General features: G+C 28.9%; 2 protein-coding genes and 1 long non-coding RNA gene across 5 annotated transcripts; 2 read left to right on the forward strand and 1 right to left on the reverse strand.

Annotated features, from left to right (window-relative positions):
• Positions 1–5,646: 5,646 nt before the first annotated feature.
• On the reverse strand, positions 5,647–8,314 carry LOC108458386 (cyclin-D3-1-like). The gene is made up of 4 exons (XM_017757755.2): positions 7,586–8,314; positions 6,818–7,019; positions 6,141–6,271; positions 5,647–6,038 (listed from the first exon to the last, which is right to left on the reverse strand). The coding sequence occupies exons 1-4, from the start codon at positions 8,063–8,065 to the stop codon at positions 5,907–5,909; spliced, it is 945 nt and encodes a 314-aa protein (XP_017613244.1). The 5' UTR covers positions 8,066–8,314; the 3' UTR covers positions 5,647–5,906.
• Positions 8,315–11,314: 3,000 nt separating this feature from the next.
• LOC108458085 (uncharacterized) lies at positions 11,315–15,031 on the forward strand. Of its 3 annotated transcripts, none has more exons than XR_008281448.1 (3): positions 11,315–11,631; positions 14,180–14,283; positions 14,359–15,031. It is a non-coding gene; the product is annotated as an uncharacterized LOC108458085 (long non-coding RNA). The 3 variants fall into 3 exon arrangements; XR_008281449.1 differs by having other exon boundaries at positions 14,441–15,031; XR_001867243.2 differs by having other exon boundaries at positions 14,180–15,031.
• LOC128279229 (pentatricopeptide repeat-containing protein At4g26680, mitochondrial-like) lies at positions 11,626–13,721 on the forward strand. Its single transcript, XM_017757327.2, has one exon. The coding sequence runs from the start codon at positions 11,712–11,714 to the stop codon at positions 13,320–13,322; it is 1,611 nt and encodes a 536-aa protein (XP_017612816.1). The 5' UTR covers positions 11,626–11,711; the 3' UTR covers positions 13,323–13,721.
• Positions 15,032–20,942: the final 5,911 nt, after the last annotated feature.

Here is a 20,942-nt window from a genome sequence, read left to right on the forward strand (position 1 = left end):
AGATAAAATCAAGCCGTATTGAATGGCTGGTGACAATACAAGCCCTATCCTAGGGTGGGGAACCAAGCAAAGATGGGGTCAGTTTATTTAGTATGGTTAGATAGGGTTGTTTATTAACCCCGACAGCTCCCCTATCTCTTGGTGTTTTTCTTACATCACTGATGCCATCATAATCTCTTATTTGCTCAGGCCTCAGCCCTGTTTTTGTACCTTTTAATTAATGGTTTCGAGGGATCCACGTGTAAAAAAAATATATGACGCGTGTTATTTCAAGTACTTCTGAATCTTAATTGAAAAAAAATCAGTGCTACATTTAATTATTTCGCTCGAGCGAATTGAGTCTTAATTTAATTAGTATGAGTATCATTATAATATAAGAGAATATGGATTTGAATATAATAAAGTGTATTATCTTTTATTTAAAAATTGATAAAAATTATAAATAATTTTAAATATTATATAAAAAATAAATATAATCAAAACTTATAATAAAATATTTTAAATAAGAAAAGTATCGGTGAATTGAAAATTCTCATGTGCTTATCACATGGGCCACTGTTAGATAACATCAAATCCACTTAAAGATTTCTCTTGTTATATCTCATTAAATTCTTGAGAATTCCGTCATTAATTCTGCAAATAGCAGTTAAGTCGCATCTTATTGTAATTATACAAGGCACTCCATAATTCTACTATTAGCATATGGTAGAATCAAGGGTGAAGCTGGAAGGCAAGTCGGGTTTGGTCTTTCAAAAATGAAAAATTACTCTTTTAGTGCTTTGAATATTGCAAAAATTTAAGGTAATTTAATGTAAAATTACGTTTTAAATTTTAATTATACTCTCTCTAAAACAAAAAAAATTATAATTTAATCCTTTTAAATTGTAAAATTTTATATTAATATAATAATAAAATTATATTTTAACTTTTCAAAAATTTATAAATTCAAATTCGGTTCCTCCCAAAAGAAAAATTCTAGCTTTTAGTTAGAACAACTATTCAAAAGGCATAACACTATCCAAAAGGACTCCAATCCACATCTAAACTACTGAAGCATTTATTTAAATTCAAAGCATTTATTGAATATAGATGTATAAATATCTAAAACAGTAGCGAGGCCAGAGAGGTTGGTAGGGTCTCGACTCATTTAAAATGAAAATTTTTTCTTTTAGGTTTTTTTATAATTTATAAAATTTTAAATTAATAATGGTAAAATAACACTTTGGCCCCTTCATGAATGATAAAAATTTGATTTAATCATTTAAAAATTATAAAAATATAGTCCATTAAAATAGTGAAATTATATGTACTACTATATCTATAATAGTAATACAACTAACACAACTCAAACCCAAATAATATCTAAGGCGATAAATACCCTAACTATTAGACAAACACACGGGCTTCTGACTATATTTCTCACCATGTTTACATTTCTTTAATAATATTATTTCAATTTGGTCAGTGATTTAGTGGCAAAATATTTTTATTGATTTGAACTATTGATAATTCGATTTGAATAATTCAATCTTCTTTCTCTTATAATATATTCGAATCAATTAAATATATGAATAGCAGTGTTGAATTTAGATTTGTTGTGAATTTTTGTTTATAAGTGAAAAATTGCAATTATTCTATTATTTAATTTTAGTTACCTTTTAATTCTTATTAACATAAAAATAAACATTTTTATTTTTATATTAGTAATAAATTAAAATATCATATGCATTTTTAAACAATTTTGAAAATTTGATTAACCAAACTGATTTGTTCATGATTTAGATCAATAATTCCAATAGATTGTTCAAATGATTTTTAAAATATATAATTTTATATTAATATTTAAGTTCAAATTGATCAAATCCGAACTTAAATTTATTTATCGAATCTATTCAAAGATGAATTGAGCCAATCGAACTGGGTGAGATACACTCAATCCTAAATAAATCTAGTTCAAATACGATATTTTCAAAAAATAAAAATAAAAATAAACCTGTAATATATATATATATATATATATATATATATATATATAGCTTCTTCTTTTCTCTACTGCTACCTTTTATTATTGCTGTTTCCTTTTTCTTATAATCCCCAGAAAAATCCACAACCACAAACCTCCATTTTCATCTCTTTTGTTGTCTTTTAAACTTTACAGCTGTAAACAAGAATATACTTTAATTATTGTCAATGTTTAGCAGGGATGAAATAAATTTTTTGGTAAAAATTAAATTATATAGCTTTACGAGACTTAAAAGATAATTTTATAATATTAATAATTTATATCTTTATAATTTTAAAAATTAAATTAAAATTATTATTTTAATCGTGAAAGTATAATTTTAATAATTATTAAATTAAAATTTTATAAAATTTAAAGTATCAAAAATAGAATTCATACATTTTAGGGGTCTAGACACTATCGTAGGAGTAAATCATTGCCACATGTATGCATCATTAATATGCAATTCTTACCATTCGATTCCGGGCATACCTATGCATCATTTATATGTAATTCTTACCATTCGATTCTAGTCATAGAGTGATAAAAAATATAGTTTAAGGGTATTTACTATTAATAAAATTACTTATTAAATTAGTGTTACATGTTAATCGAGTACCAACTTAATTAAAATTAGGGCTACTGTTATGATTTTGATGAACTTTTTATTTTTTTCATACTTTTATATGATTTTTAAATAAAAGAATCAATATTAACAAGCTTAAGGATTGAACTCGTATTTAATGGATTTGTTTTATATTATTTTAAATACACACTTATATTTTAAATACGTAATTTCCACATAAATACATGTGTGATAAAATTTCTAATATGATTAAAAAATCAATACTAAATTGATGCTATTGAATTATGTAAATTTATTAAATTTTAGTTTTTTGTGAAACTAAATTGTAACATTTTTAATAAATCTAGCCCACCAATTAAATTTATTTTTTAAATAAAAGTTTTGAAATTCTTTATAATTTATCATCGAAGTGTTTTTGAGCCAAATTGAACTGAATTTATACAAGAGATTCATATATAGGTTAATATCTTATTTAGTTGTTCAAATTTGATTTGGCCTAAATAAACTCAAAATTTGTCCAAATTGATTCATTTTTGTGAATGACGACCTTTAACCCGTTCAAGAATTGTATATAAATTATCTTTCCCTCTTGTTATGTATTTTTATTTTATTAAAATTTTTAACATAAATAATTTAACATATAATTTTAATATTTATATTATAATATAATTTATTTTTAAAGATATAATGATATAAAAAAATAAAAAAATAATATACTATTTACTTAAAAATAAGTCATATTGAGTTAAACTCAAGCTTTGAATATTAGATCCCCAACTCAGTTTATATTTTTGTTTCTTTAACCCAACTTGCAATTATTGGAGTGGGCACTAGATGTTTTGGTTCTTTGGGAGCAAGCTGTTTCCCTTTCAACAATACAGCACATTCCTTCTTTTCATTATATATACATATATATATATATATTATATTTCAATTTAATTCGGAGTTCAGTCGGGCTGTACCTTTAAATGGAAAAATTTTTAATGTTATTTTCTCTGTTTATAAATCCGAATCTAAAATATTGGATTTGATGTCAATAAACTAATATTTTGTTCAGGAATGAATTCGATTCGGTCCAATCTTTTGGATTTTTGAACTGCTTATAATAAATTGATTTTCTTCGGTTTTTTAACTTAAGAGCCTCAATTCATTAATGGGTAAAATTTCAAAGTTTTATCATAAATATTTAAAAGAAATAAATTTTCAAGTAAATAAAAAAATTAATAACTTTTATATTTTACTATTTTAAATATAATTTTTCTTATTTTAATCCTAAAAAGTAAAATAAAATTCAATTTGAATAAAGTTTATTTTTAATTTATATTTTAAATTACACAATAAAACATTAGTTCTGATAATATCTGATTTTTTTGACATAATGCCTAGAACTACCGATAGCTTCCCAAACGTATAAATAGAAAAATAATGCGGTTAAACTTTATAATGCCTAGAACTACCGATAGCTTCCCAAACGTATAAATAGAAAAATAATGCGGTTAAACTTTCTCGAACCCACATCTTCCTGCCTGAACAATAATATTTATACTAATCGAGTTAAAACTCAATTAACACCCCGTCTTTGTTGTTAGTACTTTTGGTAAATATTTAATATATTATTATAATATGATAGAGAAAAATGGTTGGAATGTGATATCATACTAAAGAATATTCCTTTGTTTTATACGAAATAAATTATTTTTTAAATATAAATACAAAAGGTTTGGTCTTATCATATAACATCAAAGATTTTTTCTCTATTTTTGTTTCTACCTTTTATTTATGGGTTTGTGTGGATGCCCCATTAAACTCCAATTCCAAACTTTTCCCATATCAATATTTGATTTTTTTATTAATTAAATTTTTCTAATTAATTTATCTATGTCCGAGATTAAGAGTGAGTTTGAATGAATAATACATTTACTTATGGTTAGTGTAAAAATAGTGGTAACGATAAGATTAAATACTGTAACAGTACTATAACGTAAGACAAAAAATAAACTAAATATGCTACACCTTACCGATAATCTAAACTCACTCTAATGTTCGATTTGTGGATTCATTGCAATATATACAAGTTTGAAATTGTATCATATAAAATAATTAGCATAATAATTCTGAGCCAAATACACGCATAAAATTTGAATTTGGGACTTTTTAACTATATAAATTATTAAAATATAAGTTTTGTAATAATTATATTCAAATCATGGTTATTTCAATAGGATCGTTCGATCGAATCGGTTAGAATGAAAATCAGTTAAAATATTAGTTCAGAAAAAAGTTTAAGATCAATTGAGTCGAAAATCAATACAAATTAATTCAACTAAGCTAAAAATGATTGAATTGATGATTAAATCGATTCGACTATTGATCCAATTCTAAAAATATTGATAAAAAATATTTTATTATTTGGATTATTGTAATTATTAATGAATGGCACTTGAAACGAGGTCAAAACTCTGTCTCCAAAGTCAAAAAACTACCAAACCCCACTGTCTCCCCATAACCTCTTTCTTCCTTCACATACAAACAAACATTTATTTCTTAGCAATTTTCAATAATCTTAAAAATATTTTGGCTCTAATTCTAAAATCAATGGGACAAGTTGACCAAAAACACAAAATATTCATTACAATTCTCAAAGTTTACTTTTTAGGGTTAATTTACCAAACATCCTCAAACTATAACTTAATTTCTTAGTTGTCCTCAAACTTTAGTTGTCCTCAAACTTTGGGCATTGAATGTCGCTCAAATGTCGCTCAGATCTAACATAGTGCATCAAATTGTAAACACACGTATATGTACTGTATAGTCAATTTGGATTTGATATATTAAAGAAAAATAAATAATGTCAATCTAGATTTAAGTTGTCCATATAATAGGTACATAAATATTTATAATTTAATCCACATGTTTACCTATATTGACGGAAAGACAATTAAAATAATATTATTTTGAGGACTTGATGAAAATATATTAAAAGTTAAAGATCAAATTAAAATCTGAACGATAATTTGAGGATGTTTATTGCAAGTAACCTTAATTTATAAAACATTGCTTGTAGATGGAAAATTAAAGGAATCTCAATATCTCCATAGGGAAACAAACATACAACAACACATCCTTCAATGCACATTTTTTTTTCCTTTCCTTTTTGTTCTTTTGCCCAATTTGCCACCCATCTCTCAACACTATGAACCACCACTTTGGGGTCATTCTTGGAATTGTAGAGATGGAAATACAAATCAAACTTTTTTCAACTTAAGGAAAAAAAAAAGAACTTCGATTCCATGAGCCAACATAAGCATAATATATCTATTAAGAATGGCTGCTTGCAACGACGACGTTTTGAAAGATCCTGTTGAGCGATGGGGCTCGATTGATCTTCCTCTTTTGAGATTGCTTATTTGATACATCGACGACAAAGTTGTAGCACTCACTTACTCTTTCCTATTTGTAAAAAAAGTGGAGCAATGAATGATAAAATAAAAATGGTGATCAAATGATCCATTAATGGAACAAAGTGAATTTTTAATCATAAAAATTACCAACCTTTTTAATTTTAAGAACATCTAAGAGCTGATTTTGGTAGTCAATGGGAGTGAATGGCTCAACTTGGTCTATCACATGCATCATTGTTGCGGAGGCCAATACTGAGGGAAGATAGTGCATAGAACTTGAATCTACAAAAACATGGACTAAATTATGAGATTAAGAAAACAAAAAGGGGCCCTTTGTTTATTTTTCTTTTACTTTTGTCCATGCTTTTATATTTGGTCAAATTTCATAGAAGCTCCCTATACCTTTTTTACATATTTAGTCCTACTATACTTTGATCATTTTTTTATCTTCTACTTTTTGAAATGTGTATTTTTTTTTATTATTTCTCAAGGTATTTACCGAAATAAACCCAGTAACTAATCATTCATATTTTGTAAGCTCAGAAAGGGAGTAGATGCTAACCATGAGTTTTAAATCTGCTCCATACTCAGGACGAGGATCGAATCCTCGACCACTTGTTAAGGTAGGATAAATTCCTACCATCTCACCTAACTTCCGTGATTGAAATGTGTATTTTTAATCTAGCTTCTAGATTAAAAGATAGAGGATTAAAAATTTTAAAATTATAGTAAAAGGGACTAAATTTTAAAAAATAAATTGTATATAGTATAGAGACCTATAAAATTTGACCATTTATCTAAAGCTATTGCAAAAAGAGAAGGGCTTACCAGAGATTACACAAAGGAGGAGATGCTCACATCTCTTGAGAAACTCCCAATGGAGATGAGTCTTCAAGCCAAGCCTTCTTATGATGTGATCAATGAATGAAAGTGGGGTAATGGGATTCATTTTCCATTTGAGAGTTGTAAGGATTAAAATCTCCATTCTTTGAATTGTTTTGGCCTCAAAAACATATTTTATGTCTTCAACCTATGAACCCCAAAACAAGAAACATGTTAATCTCCTTGAAAATTTATGACAAATTTCCCCCCTAATGGAGATGGCTTAATGTAGCTACAACATGCTTAAAAACTCAATAATTGAAACAAAATGATGGTTTAAATATTAAAATAAAAAAAATGGGTATAGCTGAAGAGCTAATTGTGAATTAAGACTATTGAAGAACTGGGTTCGAAGCTGCCAGTCCATCAAGTGGCAAAATGATAGTTTAAGTATGAAAAAGGACTTAAATATAAAAATAAAAAAATGGGTATAACTCAATAGCTAAAGCATGAGTAAAGCCTAACTAGGGTCGAAACTATTTTCCTACTGAGTGACAAAATGAATTAGGATAGAAATCGAATAATAAAATGATAGTTTAAGTACTTAAATATAAAAATTAAAAAATAGGTATATTTCAAGAGCTAATCATGAATAAAATTTGTTGATGAACTGGGGTCGGAAGTGTCTGTCTGCCGGGTGAACCGCCTTCCCAATCTCCTCCAGCCCTAGTTCATCAACAAAGCCAATGGGTAATATTGAATTTGGGGACATACTTGAAGGTCTAGCAAAAGGGGAACTTGAGTTTCTTCAACTTTTGCAGCCAAAGAAAGACAAGTGACAGCAACAAGGTGGATCAGCCATGGCTTATTATCACTTTGAAAACGAAAGCTAGACAAGAACCGATCGAGATAGTTAATGGCCAGCACAGCCGTGAGAGTGGTGAAGCCGTAGCGAGCATTGACTTTAAGCACCCATTCAACAGCAACACATCGAGCCATTGCTAGAAACTCATCGGCACCATTGATGGTATCAGGAGCCGGCACCACCTTGTTCTGTGTAATTTCTTTAGAGAACATTGAAAGAAGCTCTTCATCATCCCAAAACAAGTCTTGGTCAAGGGGGAAAAATGGGTTTCCGCCATTGTTACAAGCACTTGAAGCACCATCATCTTCTTCTTCTTCACAATAGAGAGCATCAATATCATCTAGCAAGGACAAAGGCTGGCTTTGTTCTTGTTCTTGTTCTTGTTGCATTGTTATGTTCTTGTTGTTTTACACTATGAAGAAGAGGGATTCGAGTGTCCCATCATCATTCTCTAGCTATGTGAACAATATGAAGAAAAGGGATTTTTTTTTTAGTGAGGGTGGGTCATTTTTTTTTAATCAAGTCAATGAAATACCATATGATATTTGTATGTAATGGAAAATTTTATATAAAAAAATGTTCTTGGGTATTTGGACAATCTTTTTTGGGTGTGTGCTTTCGGTGTTATTTAGTTGGTGGGCAGAGAAAGAAAAAATGTAAGCAACGGCACACTCACCAAGCTTGGGGGGCCATGAAAATTATCCCTCTTATTTCGGGTTTGAATTGTTTCAATTTAGTCCAAGTTCAAAAACTTGATTAGATCATAAAAAATTACTAATAAGTTTAGCTTAAATAGAGAAATGAATAGATCTGCTTCTCTTTTTTCTTCTGAGCCGAATTCTTCCCTTAATTACTAATGGAATAGAACAAATATTTAGCTTAAATAGAGAAATGAATCAAATTCAAAGATACTCAAATTTTAAATGATTCGAATCCGAAATTATTCAAACAAGTGATTCGAAATGACCTGAATTTGAGATCTTGTGATCTTAAAAGCTCGAGTATCAAATTTGAATACTTTGAATTCAAAATTATCCAAATCTTAAAATGTCCAAACTCAAAACTAACACGAATATAAGATAATTCAATCCAAAATTATCTAAACCCGAAAATTTTCATTTTGAAGCAAAAACCAACTCTGCTTGCTAAATTGATATGATGAAAAACCACACGTTCTTCTCTATTCTTGTGATCTTATTTTCTATTCCTCTTTTTCTTCTAATTTATTAATTTATTTATCTTATAAAATCTTTAATTAAATTGATGTCGCGAATCAAATTCAAAAATATTCAAATTCTAAATGATTCGAATTCGAAATCATCCAAACAAGTGACTCGGAATAACCTGAATTTGAAATGATCTAAACTTAAAAACTCAAGTGTCAAACTTAAACTCAAAAGGATCCTCCAACTCAAAATTATCTAAAGATGTGAGCTTTTAAACTCAAAACTAACACAAATGTAAAACATTTCAATCCGAAATTATCTGAACCCAAATTTTTTAAGCGCAAACTGATCCAATTTTGTTTTCTATTATTGAGATCTTATTTTCTCTTCCTCTTCTTCCTCTAATTTATTCATTTATTTCTTTCACTTATAAATTTTTTAATTAAATTAATATCACGAATTAATTATACCAACTTAATTAAAAATTTAACAAAATTTTATAAAAATTATAAAAATATTTCTACCTTTTATAATTTTTATATAAATTAAATATTTTAAACTACAACTTAAAAAAAAAAAACTCATTTGTCAAGTTGGAATTTTTGGTGCCCACAAAATATTAATATCTTTTGATAGTTGATATATTAATAATGTATATTATATAAGTTTTAAAATATTTATATATCTATATTATTGTTACGTATTCATAATCACTAACTCGAAATTCAGGTATGGTTTGGATCACCTATCGGTGACCCGATTGGGCTTTATCAGTTAGCTATAAATTTAGTGTTAATTATAAATTTATTTAATTTTACGTTTAATTTGTCAAATATAGTCTGATGAATGTAATTTAATTTTGGTTTTAGAGTGAATTTGATTAAAATTATCTTATTAGCAATTAAGTTTCATCAAAGTCACTCTAAAACCAAAATTGAACACCAAAAGCAATGTTACTTTCATGTACTAAAATGTATAACTTTTGTTAAATTCAGGTACCATGATGAACCAAAAATATCATAGGCATCGTATTAGGAAAAAATGTCAAAGTTAGGTATCAAATTATGTATTAAGCCTTATTTTTATCTCTAGGGTAAACTATACCATCAGTCACTAAACTATGGGTAAGTTTTCGTTTTGGTCACTTAACTAAAAAAGATAACAATTGGGTCATTGAACTATTTGAAATATTTTTATTTAAGTCACTGAACAATTCAAATATTTTTATTTAAGTTATTGGACTGTTAAGTTTTTCTTTTTTAAAGTTTGGCCAGTAAACTCCAAGCGACAATTCGATAATCAGTATAGTGGATTAGTATCCATCTATTAGTAGAACATACCTTAGATCCAAGCAATGGCGAAGATAAGGGGCTGGCAACCCCCTTAAAATGAAAAATTTTTCATTTAGACCCTTTTATAATTTATAAAGTTTTAAATTAGTGATGGTAAAATTGAACTTTGGCCCCCCAAATGATAAAAATTTGATTTAATCCTTTAAAAATTATAAAAATACATGCTATTAAAATTGTGAAATTGTATTTTTACTATTATAAAAATATACAATTTAATTCCAGCCCCCCAAAAAAATTTCTGGCTTCGCCCTTAGGTCCAAGTTGATCTGAAGGTCAATGTTGGAGATCAAAGAAAAAATTTGTTTGAATTTTGGTTCGTAGATTTGTGACAACCAAAGTTGTTTCATAAAAAAAAAACTAAATTGTAAAAAAAGAAGGAGAAAGAAAGCATTCAACAGGTGCAAGCAGTGTGAACAGAGAAAACCATATAACATCCATTTTAACAGCCCAATGACTTAAATAAAAATTTTTAAATAGTTTAATGATCAAATTGCAACTTTCTTTTAATTAAATGATCAAAATAAAAATTTACTCATAATTTAATAACTAATAATGTAATTACTGTTATCACTAATAATAACTACTGTTAAAAATACCCATTCAATTAAATTTTTATTTTTATTTTTCAAAATATAGCTGTCTTTACTTTAATTTATCACACTTTTTTTAAATGACCATTCACTTTAATTTTACTTAAAAATATTTATTTTTAAAGATGTCATTAAGTATGAACAAACCCACGTTCTCTCAGGTATTTACTATTTCAAATAATTAATGATATTATAAAATAAAAATTAAATTATATTAAATTAATATGTAGAGGCTAAATATTAAATTTAAGTAATGAAATCAAACTAAAATTTAGACTCCGTTTGGGAATGTATCATTTTGGAAATTCTAACAATTTGTTTAATCGATACAAATAGTAATTTTAATTTTGCAGATATTCTAATTCCAGTAAATGATGACGCTATAGTTTTAATTTTATTAATTCTTAATAAATTAGTAGTCACAATTTGTGAGTGTGGTTCTAGAATGGGCCTCAATTGAACTTGAAATACGGTCCATATTGTGATAAAAATTGGATTAAAGAAAAGCCCTTCATGTGGGTTGTGGGACACCTCCAGCAGCTACGTGCTCCGACTGCAGCTTTTTGTTCCACGGGTCTTGGGCTGCCGAGGGCACCCCCATTCATGGGTAGCCAATTTCTCAATGGTTGATGGATTCGGCTTTGTTCCCTGCCCAAGCTGGGGTGGGTCTATACTATCCTCCATGGTTTAGGTAGCATTGACTCCTTTAGCCCACCTTTTTCTCGAAAAAAAAAAAAAGGGAGAAAAAAAACTCTACTGTTGCTGAACTCGTGAAAGTCTGGAAAAAAAAGGGCGTTGCAGAGAGACCTTCACTACTTCAGTAGCTGCGTTCAAATGGTGATATTAGGTGATAACGAAAACTTCCCCTTTATTGCTGGTTTATGTTAAACTCTAAGATTGCAAGTTTCTTTTTATCTGCTATATTTCATGAATAATTTCCTGAGTCGTCACTTCTCAACTTTGTTCGATTCTGTTGAAGTAAAACCTACTTCTTTAAAACCCTTAATTGATGTGAATTCAAGGAGAAAGAAGTGGAATCCAATTCCAATTCCCTTCAGAACAATCTCTGAACCCAGAGGTCAAGACCTTGATTTTGTGAATGTTGCCCATAGTCACCTCATTCACTCTGATTGGAATAAGCTTAATGCTTTATCTACCCACTTTACCCCATTTAGAGTTAAGCATGTTTTGTTAAAGATTCAAAAGGACCATGTTCTTTCTCTTGAGTTCTTCAATTGGGTTAAAACTCGAAACCCCACTTCACATTCCCTTGAAACTCATTCAGTGATTCTCCACATTCTCACCAAAAACCAGAAATTCAAATCCGCTGAATCGGTTTTGAGGAGTCTTCTTGTGCCTGGTTCATTGGAATTGCCAGCTAAGATGTTTGATGTGATACTGTATTCTTATCGAATATGCGATTCCTCTCCTCGTGTGTTTGATTTACTGTTTAAGACATATGCACATGCCAAGAAGTTTAGGAACGCTACGGATGCTTTTTCTCGGATGAAGGATTATGGGTTTTTTCCAACTATTAAGTCGTGTAATGCATATTTGAGCTCATTGCTTGATTTACATAGGGTGGATATTGCTTTGGGGTTCTACAGAGAAATGCGGCGTTGCAGGCTTTCTCCCAATGTATACACTTTCAATATAGTAATTCATGCGTTTTGCAAGTCAGGAAAACTTGACAAGGCTATGCAAGTGTTAAGAGAAATGGAGATTATGGGTTTTACTCCTACTGTAGCATCTTACAACACATTGATTGCAGGGTATTGTAACAAGGGTCTAATGAGCTTAGCCATGAAGCTTAAAAGCTCAATGGGGAAAGATGGAGTGCATCCAAATGTGGTTACTTTTAACACCCTTATTAATGGTTTTTGTAAGGAAGGGAAATTACATGAAGCAAATAAGGTTTTCAATGAGATGAAAGCCCTGAATCTGGCTCCCACTATTGTAACTTACAATACTTTGATAAATGGGTACAGTCAAGTAGGTAAGAGTGAGATGAGCAACAGGCTTTATGAGGACATGCTGAAGAATGGAGTTAAGACTGATATACTGACATACAATGCATTGATACTGGGATTATGCAAGGAGGGTAAGACAAAGAAAGCTGCATATCTGGTTAAAGAACTTGATAAGGACAACTTGGCTCCAAATGCTTCAACATTTTCTGCTCTTATTAGTGGGCAGTGTTTCAGGAAGAACTCTGACCGTGCATTCCAGCTTTATAAGACCATGATCAGGAGTGGTTTTCATCCAAATGAAAACACTTATAGTATGTTGATTTCTACCTTGTGCAAGAATGAAGATTTTGATGGAGCAGTGCAGGTCCTAAATGATATGATTGATAGATCAGTGGTTCCCGACTCTGGTACTTTGTTTGAGCTGCACAAGGGACTCAGCCGATGTGCTAAAAATCAATTGGCAATTATCCTATGCAAAAAACTGGAAGATAGACATCTGATGCCAAAAGGTTTTGATAAATCCAAAATTATCAGTTCTCAACCAGAAAATGAGGACAAGACATCTTGATATAACTTGTGGAATTTTGTATATTCCAACTCCAATACTCTGATGCTGTCAAGTTGACACTGTGGAGTGCATTTTTATTTGAGGGTATGCCCTAAGACAACTTTGTTTAGTTGAAGTAAAGGAAGATTCCTATTGTCTGTACCAAAGCAATAGGAAGGTGCCTATTGTTGATCTCTGAAACAAACCATCCCCTGTTTAATTTTGTTAAATATTATACATTTTGGAATGAGGCAGATGGTCTACAAATATGCTTTTTAACAATTTATTGGCCGGTTGTTGCATTGATACTCTTTTTTTTTTCTCCTTCTGTTATGAAAATTCCTTTGTTTGACCTGTAAACATTAGGACTATGTATTTGATTCTTTTTGCATATTCTATTATTGAGGATCACTTCTTCCATTTATTGCTCTATGGTTTTTTTTTTCCAGATAACATCTTCCATGTTTGAGTCTTTGATATATTATGAATTTTATAAGTTTCACAAAGAATGTGTGGTTAAATATCTTGTTGGTCCATGCTGCACCCGATATGCATGCATAATAAGTTCTGAGGTTTTGCTAACTCTGTCACCATATATAATTTTTCTTGTCTTTCTGCTTTCTGATTTTGACCTATCATACCAAGATATTCAATTTCAAAATATGAGTCGATCGAGTAATTTCCTGTTATTACGGACCATTATTGTATCTGTATTACCAGATTGACATGAATAAATTGCTGTATGATCACTTAAAACTTGGTAAACTCCTATATCTTCATCTATAATATGTATATATATATTTTTTGTTTTGATTTTCATGCTCTCATAAATGGAATGTGAGGTATAGAAATTAATTACACTTGTTTTTCCTGCACAGCCATATCAATACTTTTCTTCATGACAAAATCTCCTGTTGTCCAACTTGGGAACTTCCTGTATTGCAGTTGAGGAAGCAGTAGTTTACTTTTGGGATATTGGAAGGTATGACTGCATGCATCTACCTACCATCTTCAAGGAGAATATATTAAGATTTTACTCATATACATGTTACAAAAGAATCCAGGGAATGACATGTTTGAAAGCTCCTTGGTGCAATGAATTCAACTTGAACTCAGCACTTGGTTTTGAAAATTTCCAGTTATTATTTGCCATTGAGAGAAAATTCAAGATGAGAAGGTATTATTGAGAGTTGGCTTTTCCCTGAAATTAAAAGATTCAACAAGAGAAGGCGATGGAAATAAATGCAGTCTAATCAAGCAAGAGTGTGGTTGGCAGGCATAAAGATACAAGCTTCCAGCTTAAAGTTGTCAAGGTGGGATGCGGTTTGGGGTTACTCGCTGATGAAGTTCCCAGTGGTAGGTAGCTTCTCTATTTATAGACATGCTAAGAACTTAACCATCAGAATTTGACATCTTCCTGGCTCCATGAGGCTTAAAATTCTTGTATTTGATGAAAATTGTAGCTTTTGTTGTTCAATCTGCACCATGGTTCAAGGTTGTTCGACATCAATGGTCAGTAGAACTGTTATTTTATGTGAATTGAAGAGCATTACTTATGAATGGATTGAAAGATACAGAAAACAAGCTGTGAATATGGTGTGATTCATCTGGGTTAGGAACAAGATTAGAATTCATCTGGGTCAGTAGACTGCAGCTTTTTGTTCCATTGATGCTTTGAATAATGTTATTTTGCATTAATTATACAATATAAAGTTATATTATTTAATAAATTATAATACTTAAGTACATAAAATCATATGTAACATAAATAGGGAAAATCGACTAAACAGGCTCAATCAATGGTTCTTTCTGTCAGTTATCGATTTTTTAATTTTTCAAACTCACTCGACTGAAAAAATGGACTTAATTTAGTATACTTTTTAATTATGTATAATATATAAAATAAATATATATTACTCAAGTCTAATAATTAAAGTCGGTTAACTGACCGACCTAAGATCAGCTCAATTATATCGGTTCTTGAACTTTAATTTAATCGTGTCTGTTTTGTAAATTATGTTCGATTGAACTAATTGAAAAAATTAAAGGCTTTCTTCGTGACACTAAAAAGTAAGTATGAATATGAAGATAAATTATGGAGAGTTACTATAAAAAAAGATATTTGTAGTTTACTACGACATACCAGTTGAAGGGGAGCAAAGGTAGCCTTGGCTAAATGATATTAATTTCACTTTTAATCCCTCTTAAATATAAATAGTTCAATTTGATTTTTTTTTCCTAAGCTTTATCCTATGGGAAAAAATTTTCATTTTTGACCCTCCAAAAAAATAAATTATTCAATTTAACATTATGATATAAATAGAAATGGTTGGCAGGTTGAATTGGGTGGTTCACATGCAGGTCCAGGATATTTAGACGAGGGACGTGCTTTTGTGTGATATTGCAAAATTATTGAAAATATCATTCATCCCTTTATTCCTTGCTGGTTATTATTGATTTTATCCTCAAATTAAAATTATTTTTAATTAAAATTAGATTTTTTATTTTTATATGAAATAAAATAAAATTAGAATCATAATGAAGTATTAGAATTGTTTTTTTTTAAAAATCACTCAAATCATACCAACAAATCAACCAAGGAATCAAAATATAATTAAACAAATCCACCATAAAATTGCATGATTTCTCATCTTTTATTTATTTAATCCTTTTTGACTTGGTAACAGTTTAAACTCATCCTTGTGGATTTGTATTATTAGAATAATTTGTATTTTCTTTACAATTTGTAAAAAGTTAATCTTTCTAGTTTTACGAAAAAGTCATTTTAGTCATTTCATGTCTTTTAGCCCTTAAATTTACGCTGTTTGTCAAATCACCCCAAAATGAATAAAAAAAAGTTAACACTTGTTAATTTTACTGGCATGACATACATGTAGACTGCCATGTGCATGCCACACTATCAATTAATTAAAATTTTAAATTTTAATAAATTTAAAAAATTGGTTTTGAAAATTTAAAATTATTAAAAAAAGTATAAAAATTATTAATTAATTGCTAACTTTGTATACACGTCGATGCCACGTCAGCAAATTTCACTACTGTTAATTTTTTCATTTATTTTAGAGTGATTTGACAAACAATACAAATTTAAGGGCTAAAAGAGACGAAAAATTAAATAAAAAGTTAAAATGACTATTTATATTAAGTTGGAGGACCAAAAAGTTATTATACCTTTGCAAAATGAGAGTTATCTTAATATTTTTAACATGTGAAATTGAATAGATCTTAAGATTTAACTATTAGTATTTGTAATTTAATTCTATTTTATAAGACACCACTTGATATTATAAGATTTACTTACCAAAGTCTCACTAAGTTTTAAATCATTGACTTTTATCAACACTATTTTATTTTTGTATTTTTACAAAAAATAAAAAATAAATTTTAAACATAAAAATAGATAAATTATATTATATATTTACACGTACATATTAGATATACTTGGCCAAATCATACCCCTTCAAAGGATAGCGTGAAACTAAGTCAACAGACCTTGCCAAATTAACAAACTTCACCCTAAGGATCACTACATACCTAATAATCACATCATCGATCTAACAAGGGAGATCTAGATCACTAAACATTTAGCAACTCTCGACAAATCAATAGAGGATACATACTCTATGAAAGTTTTCTTTTTAAATACCTCTCTAAAACGCAATTTAATGTATCCAGACCAACGACACTCTTCGATTCTTATCTTAATCTTCAACTCCTTAATTTTTCATTCTTTTTCTTATAATTATTAATCTACCGAGTGAATCGTCCATTTGATAATATATGTATTCATGCATCACTAGAGAATATCAAATATATATAAATCTAGGAGCCCAATTTGTAGGCCCAATTGACCTAACTAAAGCCCAACCTAAAACAGGCCCAAATAACTCCCAAAACCCAATGCCTAACCCTAGTTCAGTTGGCACACTACCCAAAATCAGAAAAATAATAAACAAACCCTAGGTGCACCGCACCTAGGGACCTTTGACCGGCCACTTGCTTGGCCACCGCCTCTGCTTCCACTGACAGGTCACATCCACCGCCACAAGCACCTGCAGGGCATTAAAATGAAAGGACAATAGTAATAAAAATGCTTGTAAAAAAATGGCTATAAAAGCCAAATGAAAATGTATTTTCTTTTTTTCTTCTTCGAAAAACTTTTTACATCAATAGACTAATACACAAAGCAGTGATCTCAATAATATCAAAGCACGAGTTTAGCGTTAAATCCGGCAACCAAATACCAAAGTCATTATCGCGAGACTAAGGTGATTTCAGTTTCTCTGTTTTCGTTCGATCTACGAATTTATTCACTATTATATTCATACATGCATCAAATATAAAAAAAAAAAAAAAAGGAAGATCAAACACCCATTTAAAACGCAAAAAAAGGGGTAAAAAAAGAATATAAGGACATAATACGGCGCCGTTTTGGGCCTCAACTCACAGCGCCAAAACGACGCCATTTCACGTGACCCGTGCGAGACCCGACCCGACGCCTGAGGATCCGCGTGTTTTGCTGCTACTGGGATAATTGCGCGCATGGTCCTTCCTCTCTCTGGGGATGTTTTAATATGGTCATTTTCGTTTTTATAATTTTGGCCACTGTTTGTTTATCTATTTCAATTTAATCCTCAAACTTCTTAATACTCAAATCAACGAACGACGTCGTTCAGGAAGTTGGAATATTTATCCTCAAGGTCCTTGTTCCTTTATGCGTGTTACATTTGGGCCCCGTGTTCGCGTTTTATTTCGATTTGCTCCCAAAAACTTCCATTTTAACTTCAATTTCGTCCTTTTAATTGCTTTGGTTATTATTATTATTTTTATTATTTTGTTAATAATATTATTATAATTACACTATATTTTATCTATTTATTCATTTCATTATTAATCCATTATATTATCATTACTAATATATTCTTATTATTTTTATTAATGTATTATTATCTGTTGCTCTACTTTTTATTGCTATTATCATTACTATATTTATTATTATTATTATTATTATTATTATTATTATTATTATTATTATATAGTAGTGTATTTCTAATATGTACGTATATGTATATATATATATAAATATTTTTACTTTACTTTGATATTATTATCATCATTATTTTGTAATTACTATTGTATTATGACTATTATTATTTTTATCTATGTTTATTTTCCTATCATTCATCTATCTATATTTCTTATATATTTATATTTTCATTATTACTATATTTTAGGTAATATATCAATATTTATGTTTATGCATTAACATCATTATTTTACTATTCTTATATTTATCATGCTACTATTATTATTATCACTATCATGACTATTAGCACTATTTTTTTGCTATTATTTAATGTATTATTTTTATTACTATCAATACTATTATTATTATATTGTTATTATTACTATTATATTATTTTATTATCTTTACCTATTACTCTTTAAATTATCTCATCTTTATTCCTTATTCATTGCATATTATTCATTTATATGTCCTTCACATCATTTCAAAATTAAAATTTTATTCCTTGCATTTTTACCATTAATGTTATTATTACTATCATTTCCTAAATAATTTTGCATAATGTTTATTCATTTACTACTAGTTCTTTTAAATTCGAATATTTTAGCTCATTTATTATTTCCTCTTCTTCATATTCGTTTGATGCATATATTTTACCATTGTTTTTATCGTTATCATTCTCATTCGTGTTTATGTTTATTTTGTTAAGGCCATCAATTTTCATTTGTTATGCATCCTTTATTCTCTCGTTTCATTACGAATTTAGGTTTTTATCCAACCCCAATATTAATAATTCTTTCATAAAAGTGATGTTCCGTATTTGGTAATTCGAGATAACCGTGCCCTAACTTACTGGGTTTCGATTTTTCTCATTTAACTTAAATAGCAGAATACTCTTTTAAATCGCTATACGAGTTTTGAAAAAAAGCTTATTCTCGGAGATACGAAATGTTGTGCCCTAACTTACCGGGTATGACATTTTGTCATCTCGAAATAAGAATTTGTTTTGAAATAAAGGCAATATTCGGTGTTTGAGAATTCGAGAAAACGTGCCCTAACTTATTGGGTTTCGATTACTCTCGTTTACTCTAAATAACCGGATACCCTTTTAATAAGTTAAAATACGTAAATTTTATATAAAAGGTAAGCTCGCTCTCGAAAATTCAAGATATCGTGTCCTAACTCACTGGATGTAATATTTTATATTTTGAGACGAGAAGGTTTTAATATTCGAGCATTTTCTTTACAAAGAGGGATCGTATTTTAAATTCTTTCAAGTTTTCAAATTTTCGACACTATGACACTAATTAATCAACTAGGTACCAATTTTGGGCGTATCAAGGGTGCTAATCCTTCCTCGTGCGTAACCGACTTCCGAACTCATTTTCTGATTTTCGTAGACCAGAAATTATCGTTTTAGTAAATCTTAACTTTTATTAAAATGATTAATTTGAGGTGACCCGATCATTAGTGGCGACTCCATCTACCCGTTTTAATTTTCACTTTCAAATAAAGTCGATCCCCGTTTCTCAAAAAAATAATTACGACATAGACCATGTAAACTATACATATATATATATAATATGCATTCACAAATCGTAAGCATAATTGTTCCAAACTATTAAAAATATTTTAATTATAATGAATATCGACAAAAAAATCGATATATAAAGTTGTTTACTTGTTCTGCATGTGACCTCAAACCGGCCGGTCTTTATTGTTTTTATTTTAATAATTATGAAGCATATTAATTTAGTGGGATATGCTGATTGAATAATATTTAACTCAATTGATATTAATATTATTGTCAATATAAGAAGATATAAATTTGAGTACATTGAAATTCATTATCCTCGTATTTAAGAGATTAGAAAGGGTTATATATAATTTTAAATATTGTACTAAAAATATAATCACCTATAATAAAATTGTTAATAAAAAATTAGTAGGAACAAAGTATTTCAACTATAGAATTACGATGAATTTAACAATATTTATTCCGTACAATCTCATAGTCATATTTAATGATTGGATAAACTTTGAGAATGTGAGATTATGATACATCATTATTTTAAAAAAATATTTATTTATCTATTTATTTATCTATATATATATATAATCTCCAATGTCAAAACCTTCAACCTCGAACAGTTTTGAAGCAGCCACAAAAAAATCAACGGTGGGGACTGAGCTCATCGTCCTTAGTACTTAATTTGATGTGTCCGGCTGCAACTACTCCATTTTGCCTTTTTTTTTTCTTCGAATGTTGGTTTAAAATTTGGTAAATGTAGATTGAGTCTTGGCTCTAATGGTATTAGTATTGTTGTCAATGTAAGAAGACTTAAGTTTGAGTGTGCCAAAGCGCATTATCTTCATATTTACATGTTGAGAAATGACGTTATCTCAAAAAAAGTATATATGATCAGAATCTATAATGAAATTGTTTAAAAATTTTAATAAATGTAATATTTTCTACTCAAAATCAATAATTTATAATCAATTATAATAAATATGAACATTAAATACCAAAATCCAAAAAAAATATTAAAGTAACTATCTTATATAGAAGTAGATTATCCTATATATCAATCTGG

This window comes from Gossypium arboreum, chromosome 4, assembly GCF_025698485.1.
Source record: "Gossypium arboreum isolate Shixiya-1 chromosome 4, ASM2569848v2, whole genome shotgun sequence".
NCBI classification, from domain to species: Eukaryota; Viridiplantae; Streptophyta; class Magnoliopsida; order Malvales; family Malvaceae; genus Gossypium; species Gossypium arboreum.